The 17,468-nt window shown below is 40.4% G+C and overlaps 1 protein-coding gene across 1 annotated transcript in view; it reads left to right on the top strand.

The window, feature by feature from the left end:
- The window catches only part of ABCC2 (ATP binding cassette subfamily C member 2), a 60,390-nt gene that overhangs the window by 23,924 nt on the left and 18,998 nt on the right, over window positions 1-17,468 (top strand). Inside the window, exons 17-18 of the mRNA XM_067711182.1 lie at window positions 12,163-12,330; window positions 14,875-15,055. Coding sequence (XP_067567283.1) covers window positions 12,163-12,330; window positions 14,875-15,055 — 349 coding nt within the window. The remainder of the gene's footprint in view (window positions 1-12,162; window positions 12,331-14,874; window positions 15,056-17,468) is intronic.

The following is a 17,468-nucleotide window of genomic DNA, read 5'->3' as shown; positions in this document are numbered from 1 at the left end:
GGTCTGGTCTTTATTCCTGTCTTATCCCTAGGTTCTTCATGACATTTTTTTCTTAAATTCCATATATATGTGTTAGCATATGGTATTTGTCTTTCTCTTTCTGACTTACTTCACTCTGTATGACAGACTCTAGGTCTTTCCACCTCATTACAAATAGCTCAATTTCATTTATTTTTATGGCTGAGTAATATTCCATTGTATATATGTGCCACATCTTCTTTATCCATTCATCCGATGATGGGCACTTAGGTTGTTTCCATCTCCAGGCTATTGTAAATAGAGCTGCAATGAACATTTTGGTACATGACTCTTTTTGAATTATGGCTTTCTCAGCGTATATGCCCAGTAGTGGGATTGCTGGGTCATATGGTAGTTCTATTTGTAGTTTTTTAAGGAACCTCCATACTGTTCTCCATAGTGGCTGAACCAATTCACATTCCCACCAGCAGTGCAAGAGTGTTCCCTTTTCTCCACACCCTCTCCAGCATTTATTGTTTCTAAATTTTTTGATGATGGCCATTCTGACTGGTGTGAGATGATATCTCATTGTAGTTTTCATTTGAATTTCTCTAATGATTAATGATGTTGAGCGTTCTTTCATGTGTTTGTTGGCAGTCTGTATATCTTCTTTGGAGAAATGTCTATCTAGGTCTTCTGCCCATTTTTGGATTGGGTTGTTTGTTTTTTTGTTATTGAGCTGCATGAGCTGCTTGTAAATTTTGGAGATTAGTCCTTTGTCAGTTGCTTCATTTGCAAATACTTTCTCGCATCCTGAGGGTTGTCTTTTGGTCTTGTTTATGGTTTCCCTTGCTGTGCAAAAGCTTTCAAGTTTCACTAGGTCCCATTTGTTTATTTTTGTTTTTATTTCCATTTCTCTAGGAGGTGGGTCAAAAAGGATCTTGCTGTGATTTATGTCATAGAGTGTTCTGCCTAGGTTTTCCTCTAAGAGTTTGATAGCTTCTGGCCTTACATTTAGGTCATAAATCCATTTTGAGTTTATTTTTATGTATGGTGTTAGGGAGTGTTCTAATCTCATACTTTTACATGTACCTGTCCAGTTTTGCCAGCACCACTTATTGAAGAGGCTGTCCTTTCTCCACTGTACATTCCTGCCTCCTTTATCAAAGATAAGGTGACCATATGTGTGTGGGTTTATCTCTGGGCTTTCTATTCTGTTCCATTGATGTATATTTCTGTTTTTGTGCCAGTACCATACTGTCTTGATTACTGTAGCTTTGTAGTATAGTCTGAAGTCAGGGAGCCTGATTCCTCCAGCTCCATTTTTCATTCTCAAGATTGCTTTGGCTATTCGGGGTCTTTTGTGTTTCCATACAAATTGTGAAATTTTTTGTTCTAGTTTTGTGAAAAATGCCAGTGGTAGTTTGATAGGGATTGCATTGAATCTGTAGATTGCTTTGGGTAGTAGAGTCATTTTCACAATGTTGATTCTTCCAATCTAAGAACATGGTATATCTCTCCATCTATTTGTATCATCTTTAATTTCTTTCATCAGTGTCTTATAATTTTCTGCATACAGGTCTTTTGTCTCCTTAGGTAGGTTTATTCCTAGCTATTTTATTCTTTTTATTGCAATGGTAAATGGGAGTGTTTTCTTAATTTCACTTTCAGATTTTTCATCATTAGTGTATAGGAACGCGTGAGATTTCTGTGCATTAATTTTGTATCCTGCTACTTTACCAAATTCAGTGATTAGCTCTAGTAGTTTTCTGGTAGCATCTTTAGGATTCTCTATGTATAGTATCATGTTATCTGCAAACAGTGACAGCTTTACTTCTTCTTTTCCGATTTGGATTCCTTTTATTTCTTTTTCTTCTCTGATTGCTGTGGCTAAAACTTCCAAAACTATGTTGAATATTAGTGGTGAGAGTGGACAACCTTGTCTTGTTCCTGATCTTAGTGGAAATGCTTTCAGTTTTTCACCATTGAGGACGATGTTGGCTGTGGGTTTGTCATATATGGCCTTTATTATGTTGAGGAAAGTTCCCTCTATGCCTACTTTCTGCAGGGTTTTTATCATAAATGGGTGTTGAATTTTGTCGAAAGCTTTCTCTGCATCTATTGAGATGATCATATGGTTTTTCTGCTTCAATTTGTTAATATGGTGTATCACGTTGGTTGATTTGCGTATATTGAAGAATCCTTGCATTCCTGGAATAAACCCCACTTGATCATGGCGTATGATCCTTTTAATGTGCTGTTGGATTCTGTTTGCTAGTATTTTGTTGAGGATTTTCGCATCTATGTTCATCAGTGATATCAGCCTGTAGTTTTCTTTCTTTGTGACATCTTTGTCTGGTTTTGGTATCAGGGTGATGGTGGCCTTGTAGAATGAGTTTGGGAGTGTGCCTCCCTCTGTTATATTTTGGAAGAGTTTGAGAAGGATAGGTGTTAGCTCTTCTCTAAAAGTTTGAAAGAATTCGCCTGTGAAGCCATCTGGTCCTGGGCTTTTGTTTATTGGAAGATTTTTAATCACAGTTTCAATTTCAGTGCTTGTGATCAGTCTGTTCATATTTTCTATTTCTTCCTGATTCAGTCTTGGTGGGTTGTGCCTTTCTAAGAATTTGTCCATATTATTGGCATAGAGTTGATTGTAGTAATCTCTCATGATCTTTTGTATTTCTGCAGTGTCAGTTGTTACTTCTCCTTTTTCATTTCTAATTCTATTGACTTGAGTCTTCTCCCTTTTTTTCTTGATGAGTCTGGCTAATGGTTTATCAATTTTGTTTATCTTCTCAAAGAACCAGCTTTTAGTTTTATTGATCTTTGCTATCGTTTCCTTCATTTCTTTTTCATTTATTTCTGATCTGATCTTTATGATTTCTTTCCTTCTGCTAACTTTGGGGTTCTTTTGTTGTTCTTTCTCTAATTGCTTTAGGTGCAAGGTTAGGTTGTTTACTCGAGAGTTTCCTGTTTCTTAAGGTAGGATTGTATTGGTATAAACTTCCCTCTTAGAACTGCTTTTGCTGCATCCCATAGGTTTTGGGTCGTTGTGTCTCCATTGTCATTTGTTTCTAGGTATTTTTTGATTTCCTCTTTGATTTCTTCAGTGATCACTCGTTATTAAGTAGTGTATTGTTTAGTCTCCATGTGTTTGTATTTTTTACAGATCTTTTCCTGAAATTGATATCTAGTCTCATAGCGTTGTGGTCGGAAAGGATACTTGGTACAATTTCAATTTTCTTAAATTTACCAAGGCTTGATTTGTGACCCAAGATATGATCTATCCTGGAGAATGTTCCATGAGCACTTGAGAAAAATGTGTATTCTGTTGTTTTTGGATGGAATGTTCTATAAATATCAATTAAGTCCATCTTGTTTAATGTATCTTTTAAAGCTTGTGTTTCCTTATTTATTTCATTTTGGATGATCTGTCCATTGGTGAAAGTGGGGTGTTAAAGTCTCCTACTATGAATGTGTTACTGTCGATTTCCCCTTTTATGGCTTTTAGTATTTCCCTTATGTATTGAGGTGCTCCTATGTTGGGTGCATAAATATTTACAATTGTTATATCATCTTCTTGGATCGATCCCTTGATCATTATGTAGTGTCCCTCTTTGTCTCTTGTAATAGTCTTTATTTTAAAGTCTATTTGTCTGATATGAGAATTGCTACTCCAGCTTTCTTTTGATTTCCATTTGCATGGAATATCTTTTTCCATCCCCTCACTTTCAGTCTGTATGTGTCCCTAGGTCTGCAGTGGGTCTCTTGTAGACAGCATATATATGGGTCTTGTTTTTGTATCCATTCAGCCAGTCTGTGTCTTTTGGTGGGAGCATTTAATCCATTTACATTTAAGGTAATTATTGATATGTATATTCCTATTCCCATTTTCTTAATTATTTTGGGTTTGGTATTGTAGGTCTTTTCCTTCTCTTGTGTTTCCTGCCTAGAGAAGTTCCTTTAGCATTTGTTGTAAAGCTGCTTTGGTGGTGCTGAACTCTCTCCACTTTTGCTTGTCTGTAAAGGTTTTAATTTCTCCATCAAATCTGAATGAGATCCTTGCTGGGTAGAGTAATCTTGGTTGTAGGTTTTTCTCCTTCATCACTTTAAATATGTCCTGCCACTCCCTTATGGCTTGCAGAGTTTCTGCTGAAAGATCAGCTGTTAACCTTATCGGGATTCCCTTGTGTGTTATTTGTTGTTTTTCTCTTGCTGCTTTTAATATATTTTCTTTGTATTTAATTTTTTTGTTGTTGTATTACACTGGCAAGGAGTTGGTTTTTTGTTGTGTTGTTTTTTGTTTTGTTTTTTAATGTGGTTCATTGGTTTGTTTATTTATTTATTTTTGGCTGTGTTGGGTCTTCGTTTCTGTGCGAGGGCTTTCTCCAGTTGCAGGAAGCGGGGGCCACTCTTCATCGCAGTGTGCGGGCCTCTCACTATCTTGGCCTTTCTTGTTGCGGAGCACAGGCTCCAGACGCGCAGGCTCAGTAGTTGTGGTTCACGGGCCTAGTTGCTCCGCAGCATGTGGGATCCTCCCAGACCAGGGCTCAAACCCGTGTCTCCTGCATCGGCAGGCAGATTCTCAACCACTGCACCACCAGGGAAGCCCTGTATTTAATTTTTGATAGTTTGATTAATATGTGTCTTGGCGTGTTTCTGCTTGCATTTATCCTGTATAGGACTCTCTGTGCTTCCTGTACTTGATTAACTATTTCCTTTCCCATATTAGGGAAGTTTTCAACTATAATCTCTTCAAATATTTTCTCAGTCCCCTTCTTTTTCTCTTCTTCTTCTGGGACCCCTATTATTTGAATGTTGGTGCATTTAATGTTGTCCCAGAGGTCTCTGAGACTGTCCTCAGTTCTTTTCATTCTTTTTTCTTTATTCTGCTCTGCAGTAGTTATTTCCACTATTTTATCTTCCTAGTCACTTATCCGTTCTTCTGCCTCAGTTATTCTACTATTGATCCCTTCTGGAGTATTCTTTTTGTTTTTGTTTTTGTTTTTTGCGGTACGCAGGCCTCTCACTGTTGTGGCCTCTCCCATTGCAGAGCACAGGCTCCAGACGCGCAGGCTCAGCGGCCATGGCTCACGGGCCCAGCTGCTCTGCCACATGTGGGATCCTCCCGGACCAGGGCACGAACCCGTGCCCCGTGCATTGGCAGGCGGACTCTCAACCACTGCACCACCAGGGATGCCCCCTTCTAGAGTATTTTTAATTTCATTTATTGTGTTGTTCATCGTTGCTTGTTTCCTCTTTAGTTCTTCTAGGTCCTTGTTAAATGTTTCTTGCATTTTCTCTATTCTATTTCCAAGATTTTGGATCATCTTTACTCTCATTATTCTGAACTCTTTTTCAGGTAGACTGCCTATTTCCTCTTCATTTGTTAGGTCTGGTGGGTTTTTATATTGCTCCTTCATCTGCTGTGTGTATTTCTGTCTTCTCATTTTGCTTATCTTACTCTGTTTGGGGTCTCCTTTTTGCAGGCTGCAGGTTCATAGTTCCCATTGTTTTTGGTGTCTGTCCCCAGTGGCTAAAGTTGGTTCAGTGGGCTGTGTAGGCTTCCTGGTGGAGGGGACTAGTGCCTGTGTTCTGGTGGATGAGGCTGGATCTTGTCTTTCTGGTGGGCAGGTCCACGTCTGGTGGTGTGTTTTGTGGTGTCTGTGGCCTTATTATGATTTTAGGCAGCCTCTCTGCTAATGGGTGGGGTTGTGTTCCTGTCTTGCTAGTTGTTTGGCATAGGGTGTCCAGCACTGTAGCTTGTTGGTCGTTGAGTGAAGCTGGGTGTTGGTGTTGAGATGGAGATCTCTGGGAGATTTTCGCCATTTGATATTACGTGGAGCTGGGAGGTCTCTTGTGGACCAGTGTCCTGAAGTTGGCTCTCCCACGTCAGAGGCACAGCACTGACTCCTGGCTGCAGCACCAAGAGCCTTTCATCCATACGGCTCAGAGCTCAAAGACTTTGAAAGACAGCTTTGGCCTCCTGGGATCACCTCCTGCTAAGCTTTGTAAGTTCCATGTTAATCAGTTTGGTTTATCCATCTGTATCTGAGGCACAGGTTCATTGCTGCTGTTCAGGAAGGTGGATGGAAACAAGAAGAGTTCATCCAAGACTTCAGATCTGTGAAGTAAGCATGTTCTTCTTGGTGAGCTGGGATTTGACTTCAGGATATCTGACTCCAATTCCAGTACTCACGGACTAAAGGATGCCACCTCTCCTTGACATCGGAGACTTTAGGGAAATAGCTTTCTGACGTTGCATTCCAAGGTTTGGCTCCTGTAAAGAGGCATCCCCTGGAATCGCTCTTATTTCTGTTACAAAAAGGGACAGCCCAATGAAAGCGATGCACAGGGCAAGGTCTGAGGAAAGGGCGCAGAAGTTCTGTGTTCTCTCTGAGCAAGCCACTCTCCCCCAGCCTCCAAGTCTTCATCTGTTTGTAGATTTTTTGATGATGGCCATTCTGACTGGTGTGAGGTGATACCTCATTGTGATTTTGATTTGTATTTCTCTAATGATTAGAGATGTTGAGCATTCTTTCATGTGTTTGTTGGCAATCTGTATATCTTCTTTGGAGAAATGTCTATCTAGGTCTTCTGCCCATTTTTGGATTGGGTTGTTTGTTTTTTTGATATCGAGCTGCATGAGCTGCTTGTAAATATTGGAGATCAATCCTTTGTCAGTTGCTTCGTTTGCAAATATTTTCTCCCATTCTGAGGGTTGTCTTTTCGTCTTGTTTATGGTTTCCTTGTTGTGCAAAAGCTTTTAAGTTTCATTAGGACCCATTTGTTTATTTTTGTTTTTATTTCCATTTCTCTAGGAGGTGGGTCAAAAAGGATCTTGTTGTGATTTATGTCATAGAGTGTTCTGCCTGTTTTCCTCTAAGAGTTTTATAGTGTCTGGTCTTACATTTAGGTCTTTCATCCATTTTGAGTTTATTTTTGTGTATGGTGTTAGGAGGTGTTCTAATTTCATTCTTTTACATGTAGCTGTCCAGTTTTCCCAGCATCACTTATTGAAGAAGCTATCTTTTCTCCATTGTATATTCTTGCCTCCTTTATCAAAAATAAGATGACCATATGTGCGTGGGTTTATCTCTGGGCTTTCTATCCTGTTCCATTGATCTATATTTCTGTTTTTGTGTCGGTACCATACTGTCTTGATTACTGTAGATTTGTAGTATAGTTTGAAGTCAGGAAGCCTGATTTCTCTGGCTCCGTTTTTCCTTCTCAAGATTGCTTTGGCTCTTTGGGGTCTTTTGAGTTTCTGTACAAATTGTGAAATTTTTTCTTCTAATTCTGTGAAAAATGCCATTGGTAGTTTGGTAGGGATTGCATTGAATCTGTAGATTGCTTGGGGTAGTATAGTCATTTTCACAATGTTGATTCTTCCAATCCAAGAACACAGTATATCTCTCCATCTGCTTATATCATCTTTAATTTCTTTCATCAGTGTCTTATAGTTTTCTTCATGCAGGTCTTTTGTCTCCTTAAGTAGGTTTATTCCTAGCTATTTTATTCTTTTTATTGCAATGGTAAATGGGAGTGTTTCCTTAATTTCTCTTTCCTATTTTTCATCATTAGTGTATAGGAATGCAAGATATTTCTGTGTAATAATTTTGTATCCTGCTACTTTATGAAATTCATTGATTAGCTCTAGTAGTTTTCTGGTATCATCTTTAGGAGTCTTTATGTATAGTATCATGTCATCTGCAAGCAGTGACAGCTTCACTTCTTTTCTGATTTGGATTCCTTTTATTTCTTTTTCTTCTCTGATTGCTGTGGCTAAAACTTCCAAAACTATGTTGAATATTAGTGGTGAGAGTGGACAGCCTTGTCTTGTTCCTGATCTTAGAGGAAATGGTTTCAGCTTTTCACCATTGAGAATGATGTTGGCTGTAGGTTTGTTATATATGGCCTGTATTATGTTGACGTAAGTTCCCTCTATGCCTACTTTCTGAAGGGTTTTTATCATAAATGGGTGTTGAATTTAGTCGAAAGCTTTTTCTGCATCTATTGAGATGATCATATGGTTTTTCTCCTTCAGTTTGTTAATACAGTTTGCCACATTGATTGATTTACATATATTGAAGTATTCTTGCATTCCTTGGATAAACCCCACTTGATCATGGTGTATGATCCTTTTAATGTGCTGCTGGATTCTGTTTGATAGTATTTTGTTGAGGATTTTCGCATCTGTGTTCATCAATGACATCAGCCTGTAGTTTTCTTTCTTTGTGACATCTTTGTCTGGTTTTGGTATCAGGGTGATGGTGGCCTCGTAGAATGAGTTTGGGAGTATTCTTCCCTCTGCTATATTTTGGAAGAGTTTGAGAAGGATAGGTGTTAACTCCTTTCTAAATGTTTGATAGAATTTGCCTGTTAATCCATCTGGTCCTGGACTTCTGTTTGTTGGAAGATTTTTAATTACAGTTTCAATTTCAGTGCTTGTGATCGGTCTGTTTATATTTTCTATTTCTTCCTGGTTCAGTCTCAGGAAGTTGTGCTTTTCTAAGAATTTGTCCATTTCCAGGTTGCCCATTTTATTGGCATATAGTTACTTATAGCAGTTTCTCATGATCCTTTGTATTTCTGCAGTGTCAGTTGTTACTTCTCCTTTTTCATTTCTGATTCTATTGATTTGAGTCTTCTCCCTTTTTTTCTTGATGAGTCTGGCTAATGGTTTATCAATTTTGTTTATCTTCTCAAAAAACCAGCTTTTAGTTCTATTGATCTTTGCTATTATTTCCTTCATTTCTTTTTATTTCTGATCTGATCTTTGATTTCTTTCCTTCTGCTAACTTTGAGGGGTTTTTTGTTCTTCTTTCCCTAATTGCTTTAGGTATAAGGTTACGTTGTTTATTTGAGATGTTTCTTGTTTCTTGAGGTAGGGCTGTATTGCTATAAACTTCCCTCTTAGAACTGCTCTTGCTGCATCCCATAGGTTTTGAGTCATCGTGTTTTCATTGTCATTTGTTTCTAGGTATTTTTTGATTTCCTCTTTGATTTCTTCAGTGATCTCTTGGTTATTTAGTAGTGTATTGTTTAGCCTCCATGTGTTTGTATTTCTACAGATTTTTTCCTGTAATTGATATCTAGTCTCATAGCATTGTGGTCAGAAAAGATACCTGATACGATTTCAATTTTCTTAAATTTACCAAGGCTTGATTTGTGACCCAAGATATGATGTATCCTGGAGAATGTTCCATGAGCACTTGAGAAAAAAGTGTATTCTGTTGTTTTTGGATGGAAAGTCCTATAAATATCAATTAAGTCCATCTTGTTTAATGTATCTTTTAAAGCTTGTGTTTCCTTATTTCTTTTCATGTTGGATGATCTGTCCATTGATGAAAGTGGGGTGTTAAAGTCCCCTACTATGAATGTGTTACTGTCTATTTCCCCTTTTACGGCTGTTAGCAGTTGCCTTATGTATTGAGGTCCTCCTATGTTGGGTACATAAATATTTACAATTGTTATATCTTCTTCTTGGATCGATTCCGTGATCATTATGTAGTGTCCTTCTTTGTCTCTTGTAATAGTCTTTATTTTAAAGTCTATTTGTCTGATATGAGAATTGCTACTCCAGCTCTCTTTTGATTTCCATTTGCATGGAATATCTTTTTCCATCCCCTCACTTTTTTTTTTTTTAATATCTTTATTGGAGTATAGTTGCTCTACAATGGTATGGTAGTTTCTGCTTTATAACAAAGTGAATCAGCTATACATATACATATATGCCCATATCTCCTCCCTCTTGTGTCTCCCTCCCACCCTCCCTATCCCACCCCTCTAGGTGGTCACAAAGCACCAAGCTGATCTCCCTGTGCTATGTGGCTGCTTTCCACTAGCTATCAATTTTACATTTGGTAGTGTGTATATGTCCATGCCACTCTCTCACTTTGTCACAGCTTACCCTTCTCTCTCCCTGTGTCCTCAAGTCCATTCTCTACGTCTGCATCTTTATTTGTGTCCTGCCCCTTGGTTCTTCAAAACCATTTTTTTTAGATTCCATATTTATGTGTTAGCATATGGTATTTGTTTTTCTCTTTCTGACTTGCTTCACTCTGTATGAGAGACTCTAGGTCCATCCACCTCACTACAAATAACTCAATTTCGTTTCTTTTTATGGCTGAGTAATATTCCATTGTATATGTGTGCCACATCTTTTTTTATTTTTGTTTTATTTGTTTATTTAACAGCTTTATTTGGGTATAATTGCTTTACAGTGGTGTGTTAGTTTCTGCTTTATAACAAAGTGAATCAATTTTAGATATACATATGTTCCCATATCTCTTCTCTCTTGCATCTCCCTCCCTCCCACCCTCCCTATCCCACCCCTCCAGGTGGTCACAAAGCACCAAGCTGATCTCCCTGTGCTATGTGGCTGCTTTCCACTAGCTATCAGTTTTACATTTGGTAGTGTATATATGTCCATGCCACTCTCTCACTTTGTCACAGCTTACCCTTCCCCCTCCCCGTGTCCTCAAGTCCATTCTCTATGTCTGCATCTTTATTTGTGTTCTGTCCCTAGGTTCTTCAGAACCATTGTTTTTAGATTTCATATATATGTGTTAGCATATGGTATTTGTTTTTCTTTTTCTGACTTACTTCACTCTGTATGAGAGACTCTAGGTCCATCCACCTCAATACAAATAACTCAATTTTGTTTCTTTTTATGGCTGAGTAATATTCCATTGTATATATGTACCACATCTTTATCCATTCGTCTGTCGATGGACACTTAGATTGCTTCCATGTCCTGGTTATTGTAAATAGTGCTGCAATGAACATTGTCGTCCCCTCACTTTCAGTCTGTATGTGTCCCTAGGTCTGAAGTGGGTCTCTTGTAGACAGCATATATATGGGTCTTGTTTTTGTATCCATTCAGCCAGTCTCTGACTTTTGATTGGAGCATTTAATCCATTTACATTTAAGGTAGTTATCGATATGCATGTCCCTATTACCATTTACTTAATTGTTTTGGGTTTGTTATTGTAGGTCTTTTCCTTCTCTTGTGTTTCCTGCGTAGATAAGTTCCTTTAGCATTTGTTGTAAAGCTGGTTTGGTGGTGCTAAATTCTCTTAGCTTTTGCTTGTCTGTAAATGTTTTAATTTCTCAGTCGAATCTGAATGTTATCCTTGCCAGGTAGAGTAATCTTGGTTGTAGGTTTTTTCCCCTTCATCACTTTAAATATGTCCTGCCACTCCCTTTTGGCTTGCAGAGTTTCTGCTGAAAGATCAGCTGTTAACCTTATGGAGATTCCCTTGTATGTTATTTGTTGCTTTTCCCTTGCTGCTTTTAATATTTTTTCTTTGTATTTAAGTTTGATAGTTTGATTAATATGTGTCTTGGCATATTTCTCCTTGGATTTATCTTGTATGGGACTCTCTGCACTTCCTGGACTTGATTGACTATTTCCTTTCCCATATTAGGAAAATTTTCAAGTATAATCTCTTCAAATATTTTCTCGGTCCCTTTTTGTTCTTCTTCTGAGACCCCTATAATTCGAATGTTGGTGTGTTTAATGTTGGCAAGACAGATTCTTAACCACTGGACCACCAGGGAATTCCCCAGGAATGGTTTTAAAAGGCAACATTTGGGGTGAGGGTTGCAGCTTGTAGACTTCCTTCTGATTGGTTGGTGGTAAAGTGGCAGGGTGATGTTTCAGGAATCTTAATCATCAACCTTCTGGTTCCAAACAGTCTGGGGCTAAATGCTTGTGGTCAACATGTAGTAACCATCCTCCACCTGGGTTAGAATCTTAGTTTCTGTAGAATAGTTCAATAATATGCATCTAATTGTTACATATACCCGTTGAAGAGGAGGTAGGACTCTGTTTTATAGTTGAACTATTGTTTCTTGACTGCTTTTCCTTTGTTTCTGCATTCCCTCACTTCCCTAGTTAGTAACGGCTTGAGTCTGCTCCTTGGAACTCAGGGAAGGCCTAGGAGACTAAAGTTTTTTTCTACAAATAAGAAAGGGGGGACACAGGGGTTTTTGTACACAGGAGGGCCCTCCAGTGTCCTGCTTGGTTTCAATCCCCCCTTTCCTTTTATACTCCCTTGAGGGGAACAGGTATGGGAGAAGAAAGGTCATGAAGTTTTGGATAGAGATGTTAATCATAGATTCAGCAGAGGAATCTATGCAGAGGAATTTTAGTGGGACTCAGTTTCAGTACTTAATAGAAATTATTTTCTTCTTCAGGGTATAAATCTCAGTGGGGGTCAGAAGCAGCGGATCAGCCTGGCCAGAGCTACCTATCAAAATTCAGACATCTATATTCTGGATGACCCCCTATCTGCTGTGGATGCTCATGTGGGAAAACATATTTTTAATAAGGTCTTGGGTCCCAATGGCCTGTTGAAAGGCAAGGTGAGAAATTATTTAAAGTGATGAAGACGTGAGGAGGGGAACACATCTCCTAGGACTGCTGGGTACTGAAGCAGATTTCCTTATTTACCTTCCCCCTGGGCTGCTGGGGAGATACAGTGTCAGACTGGTCCCCCAGGAGATGATTTGGTGAGGGCTCCCATCTTGAGATCATAGCTTATGTGGGAACTGGCTAATTTGAGTCTTATTCTCTGGCTCCAACATTGAGCCTTTTAGGATGATTAATTATGATAAAAAGTCCTTTGAGATCTGTGGTATAATAAGAACTATATTTGGTCTTTTTCACTAGGTCCTGGCACAGAGCTCCTAACCCTTAGAATTTCCTGAGTGATACTAAGAATGTCTTTTGTTATTCACAATGAGCCCCTTTAGATCACACCTGAGTTTATGCTAATGAGTGACTTACGGAGGGGCCCCTAGATAGCCTCTGGACAAGGCTGTTCCTCAGAAAGACCAAGTGATGGGAGGATTGGAACTTTCAGCCCCACATACCAATTTCTGGGGAGAGGAGGATGGGCTGGAGACTGTGTTATAAAAATTCTTGAATAAGGAGATTCAGAGAGCTTCTAGATTGCTGAGAACATTAAGGTGCTGGGAAGGTGGCACACCTGGTGAGAGATGGAAATTCTGCACAAGCACCCCACCCCCGAAACCTTACCCTATGCATCTCTTCCATTTCACTGTTCCTGAGTTGTATCCTTTGTAATAAACTGGTAAACAGTAAGTAAAGTATTTTCCTGGCGTCTATGAGCCATTCTGGCAAATTATCAGACCTGAGGAGGGGGCCATGGAAATCCTCAATTTACAGCTAGTTGGTCAGAAGTATGGGTGGGATCCAAGACTTTCGGCTAGCATTAGAAGTCAGGGCAGTCTTGTGGGCTCTGGGTAGCTGTGGGTTTCTGGGTAGCTGGTGTCAGAATTGAAATGTTGGACACTCAGAATCGGTTGCTGTCAGAAAACATGCCAGAGGACCCAACAATTTACCTTGCTGGGACACAGGTCATCCTGCAAGTATTAGAGCTCTACTCTAAGAAGGCACTTTCCTGGAACTCTTGCAGGATGTTGGAGCACTATGCCTGGAAAGGATGACTCAATCTGAATATAGAAATAAGCCTATATGTTTTGGGTATTCATTATGTCGCAGGCCTGTGCCAAGCACTTTGATTGCATTGTCTCATTTGATTCTTGCAATGCCCCTGTGAGATAGTACAGATAAAGTGGCCAGAGCAAGTCACTGGAGCTGGTCATAGGCTTTCCTTACCATAGGCAAGTTAGCACAGTAGGCTGAATGCGAGAGGGGCTGACAGAGCCCAGCGCCCCTTGAGGGTTTGAGTATGCTTCTCACCAGTAGCAAGTCTAGTGTGAGGGCTGTCAGCACTCCATCTGTGTTTGGCCTTTTCCCTTCAAGGTTTTTTGAATGCTGCCAGTCAGAGGGTGGCAGGGTTGACTGGGCTGCTGTCCCACTGAGGCCTTTTGCCTCTCTCTTGGGTCAGTGAGTCCACAGGAACTCACTCTCCCTCCTATGCCTGGTCCTGACTTCTGTCCATAAGGCTAATTGGCTCCATTCATTCATGAACTGAATACCCACCCTGGGCCTGGTTCATTGCAAAGACTGGGCGCACTGATGAAAAGGTCTCATCCCTGCTCTCAAGTAACTTACAGTCGAATTGGCAGACAAACCAAAAAGCAAGCAATAATGTTATAATACAAGAATCATTTTTAATGGCAGAATATACAAACTACCATGGAAACACTGGAGGAATACCCAATTCTTGCCTGGGGATTCAGGAAAGGCTACCGGAAGAGCTGGCTTTGAGCTGAGACTCAAAGGATGAGCATCTCCCAAGTCTTCCTGATAAGAGCAACCTAGTGTCTGTGGGGCTGTGAAGTAGAGAGCAGAGGCAGTGGGCTTGGGCTGTCTCGAGGCCCATCTCAACCCCCTAGACCCTATCTGAGTCTCATTACTGATCTGTGAGTTTTTATCTTTCTTTGAGTGGAATCCCTGTTTCAGTAGTCAATGTAGTCCATAAATAGACAAGAATACAAGGGATGCCAAGTCTTCCATGCCAGGGAGGGCCTGGGCCAAAGACACAATTTCTTGCCCTATAATGATTCTAACATACTAAACTAATCTGGGCAGTTCTTGTTAGATCAGTTACCTGTTTAGTGGGGGGGCAGTTAGTTTTGCATGCCTCAATTATACTGATAGCCCTTGATCTCAAGTGACGTCCCTAAGCCCAACTCTTGGCTACCAGGAAGCTGGAGGAAAACGTGTGTGGGGCAAACCTCATTGTCACTACAGGAAAATAACTGTGAATATATCCATGATGACAGGAGTCTCATCTTACACATGGGGTCAGGTTTTAGGATGAGGTGCTGGGAAGTAAAGAGGAAGTAAGAGATCAAGTGGTCAGGGCCACATTTTGAAGGAAAGCCCCACAGTGACTCTGTTTTTCCTTTTCCTTAGTAAGCTAAGGAACATGGTGGACACAGGGCAGTCAGCACAACTTCCTGTTATTTTTACAGACTCGACTCTTGGTGACACACAGCATTCACTTTCTTCCCCAAGTGGATGAGATTGTGGTTTTGGGGAATGGCATCATCGTGGAGAAGGGATCCTACAGCACTCTGTTGGCCAAGAAAGGATTGTTTGCTAAGAATCTGAAGACATTCATAAAACAGACGGGTCCTAAAGACGAGCCCACAGGTACGTAAAGAGGATTGGAACAGGATAGAACTTGGGTAGGGAAGGGGTAGAAGTAGTAAACCACCACTATTTACCTCCTGAACTGTTCAGTATCCAGTGAACTAAATTTGGAAATAAATTATCCAGAGATCCAATATCTGTCCTTTCTGTGTTTTGTGTCTCTGTAAAGAAACACAAACATAGAAACTTTACATCTCAGCCAAACTGGGGGATAAACCTGCTCATCTGGTCTCTGACATGCAATCAAAGGGCACTCTTTAGAGGATGACTGGAGATTTGGGGTGATTAGCCCTTGTGGAAGAGACACCAGTGGCACAAGGGGCCCCTTTTAGGGAATGCCCTGCTTCTATTGACTCAAGTCACATATTCCACCCCATCTACCCAAATTCATGAGAACCACTTCCTGGACAGCTTTGTAATACCTGGTACTAATAATGTACTGCTAAATTGTTGATACGCCCTAACAAAGGGATTTGACGAATACACCAAAAGCCACTGGGTGTTCTGAACCAGAAAAAAAATCATGGCAGTTGCATAGTCTCACAGTGTGCCACAGGAATAGCCCCTACCCAATACCACTACCACTGGGGTCGCTGATCAGCCCCAGTCAGTAATGGAGCCCTGGTCTCTGGGGTCCTTCTCAAGAACCTGCCAGCAGTAGTCCTGTGCATGGTTCTGGGTATCTGCTTCAGGTAGCAATTATCAGCAGGAGGTCAGGACTGAGAAAGCAAGATCTGGAGGGTACAGGGGCATTCCGAAAGTCAATCAGAAGAGGCAGTAACTACACAGCCTGCAAGTGGGATCACAGTCAGGCCTTGAGGTCAGGACATGTGATGGTTTAAAACCACAAGAGTCGGAAAGAAAAGCCTAAACCATGAAGTCTGTAAGCATTGGTGGGACAGGGTGGGAACGAAGAATACGATGGTGTGGGCTATAGGGACTGGGACCCAGCCCAGGAAAGTGGGGCAGGGATTCCAGCAGAAAGGAAGGGGTCAGAGCTTTCCATCAGTCTTTATGTGCTCCAGGACAGGCCTGGAGAAAACAAAAAGTACCTGCTTGGGGACTGAAGATCTCCAGCAAAGGGTAGTGTCTGATGCTGGATACCCCTGAGTTACTGCTCAGTCAGCCACATCACCACAACCTAGACAGTTTTCTCCTAATTCTAAACTTCTTCTGATTTGATCTTCTGAGTTTCTAAGTTCTGTTTATAAACCCCCATGGGTAGACAGCCCCTTTGAAAAATCCTATCTTTTGTGTACAAAAGACAGTTTGCAAAACAGCTCATTAAACCCTTGCTCTGGGAAACATAGATAGGCCATTTCTGAGAAGTTGTATAAGCCCCACTGCCTGGCATGCTGTTGTGTCGGCTCTGGGCTCAAGGTACAGACTACAAGATGGTAGAATAAAGGGAAGGTCAGGAGGGCAAAGGTTACCTGTATCAACATTGGCTCTGTGTATTTCTTAATTAGCTGCCATAACAAAACACTACAAATTGGGTGTCTTAAACAACAGAAATGTATTGTCTCACAGTTCTAGAGGCTAGAAATTCAAAATCAAGGTGTCAGTAAGATTGGTTCCTTCTGAAGGCAATAGGGAAGGATCTATTCCAGGTCTTTCTCCTAGCTTCTGGTGGTTTGCTGGCATTCGTTGGCATCCTTCATATCAATCTCTGCCTTCATCTTCACATGGTGTTATACCTTATGTGCATTAGTGTCCAAATTTCCCCTTTTTACAAGGACATCAGACATATTGGATCAGGGGCCCATGCTAATGGGCCTAATAGAGATGTTCTCTATTTGGTGAGAACTTTTCTTTAGATCCTTAGACATGGTTTCCTGTTGTTCTTTGAATATATTTATCATAGCTGATTTAAGTCTTTGGTAAGTCCAACATCTGTGCTTCCTTGAGTACAGTTTCGACTGCTTTTTTCCTGTGTACAGTCCCATACTTTCCTGATTCCTTGTATGTCTCATAATTTTTTGTTGAAAACTGATCTTTTTCTTTTGAACATCTTTATTGGAGTATAATTGCTTTACAATGGTGTGTTAGTTTCTGCTTTATAACAAAGTGAATCAGCTATACATATACATATATCCCCGTATGTCCTCTCTCTTGTGACTCCCTCCCACTCTCCCTATCCCACCCCTCTAGGTGGTCACAAAGCACTGAGCTGATCTCCCTGTGCTATGTGGCTGCTTCTCACTAGCTATCTATTTTACATTTGGTAGTATATATAAGTCCATGCCACTCTCTCACTTCATCCCATCTTGCCCTTCCCCCTCCCTGTGTCCTCAAGTCCATTCTCTACGTCTGTGTCTTTATTCCTGTCTTGCCCCTAGGTTCTTCACAGCCAGTTTTTTCTTTTAGATTCCATATATATGTGTTAGCATACGGTATTTATTTTTTTCTTTCT

The sequence above is a fragment of the Pseudorca crassidens genome, chromosome 16, assembly GCF_039906515.1.
Source record: "Pseudorca crassidens isolate mPseCra1 chromosome 16, mPseCra1.hap1, whole genome shotgun sequence".
In the NCBI taxonomy this organism is placed as follows: Eukaryota; Metazoa; Chordata; class Mammalia; order Artiodactyla; family Delphinidae; genus Pseudorca; species Pseudorca crassidens.
This window is presented reverse-complemented; position numbering and strand designations above follow the sequence as displayed.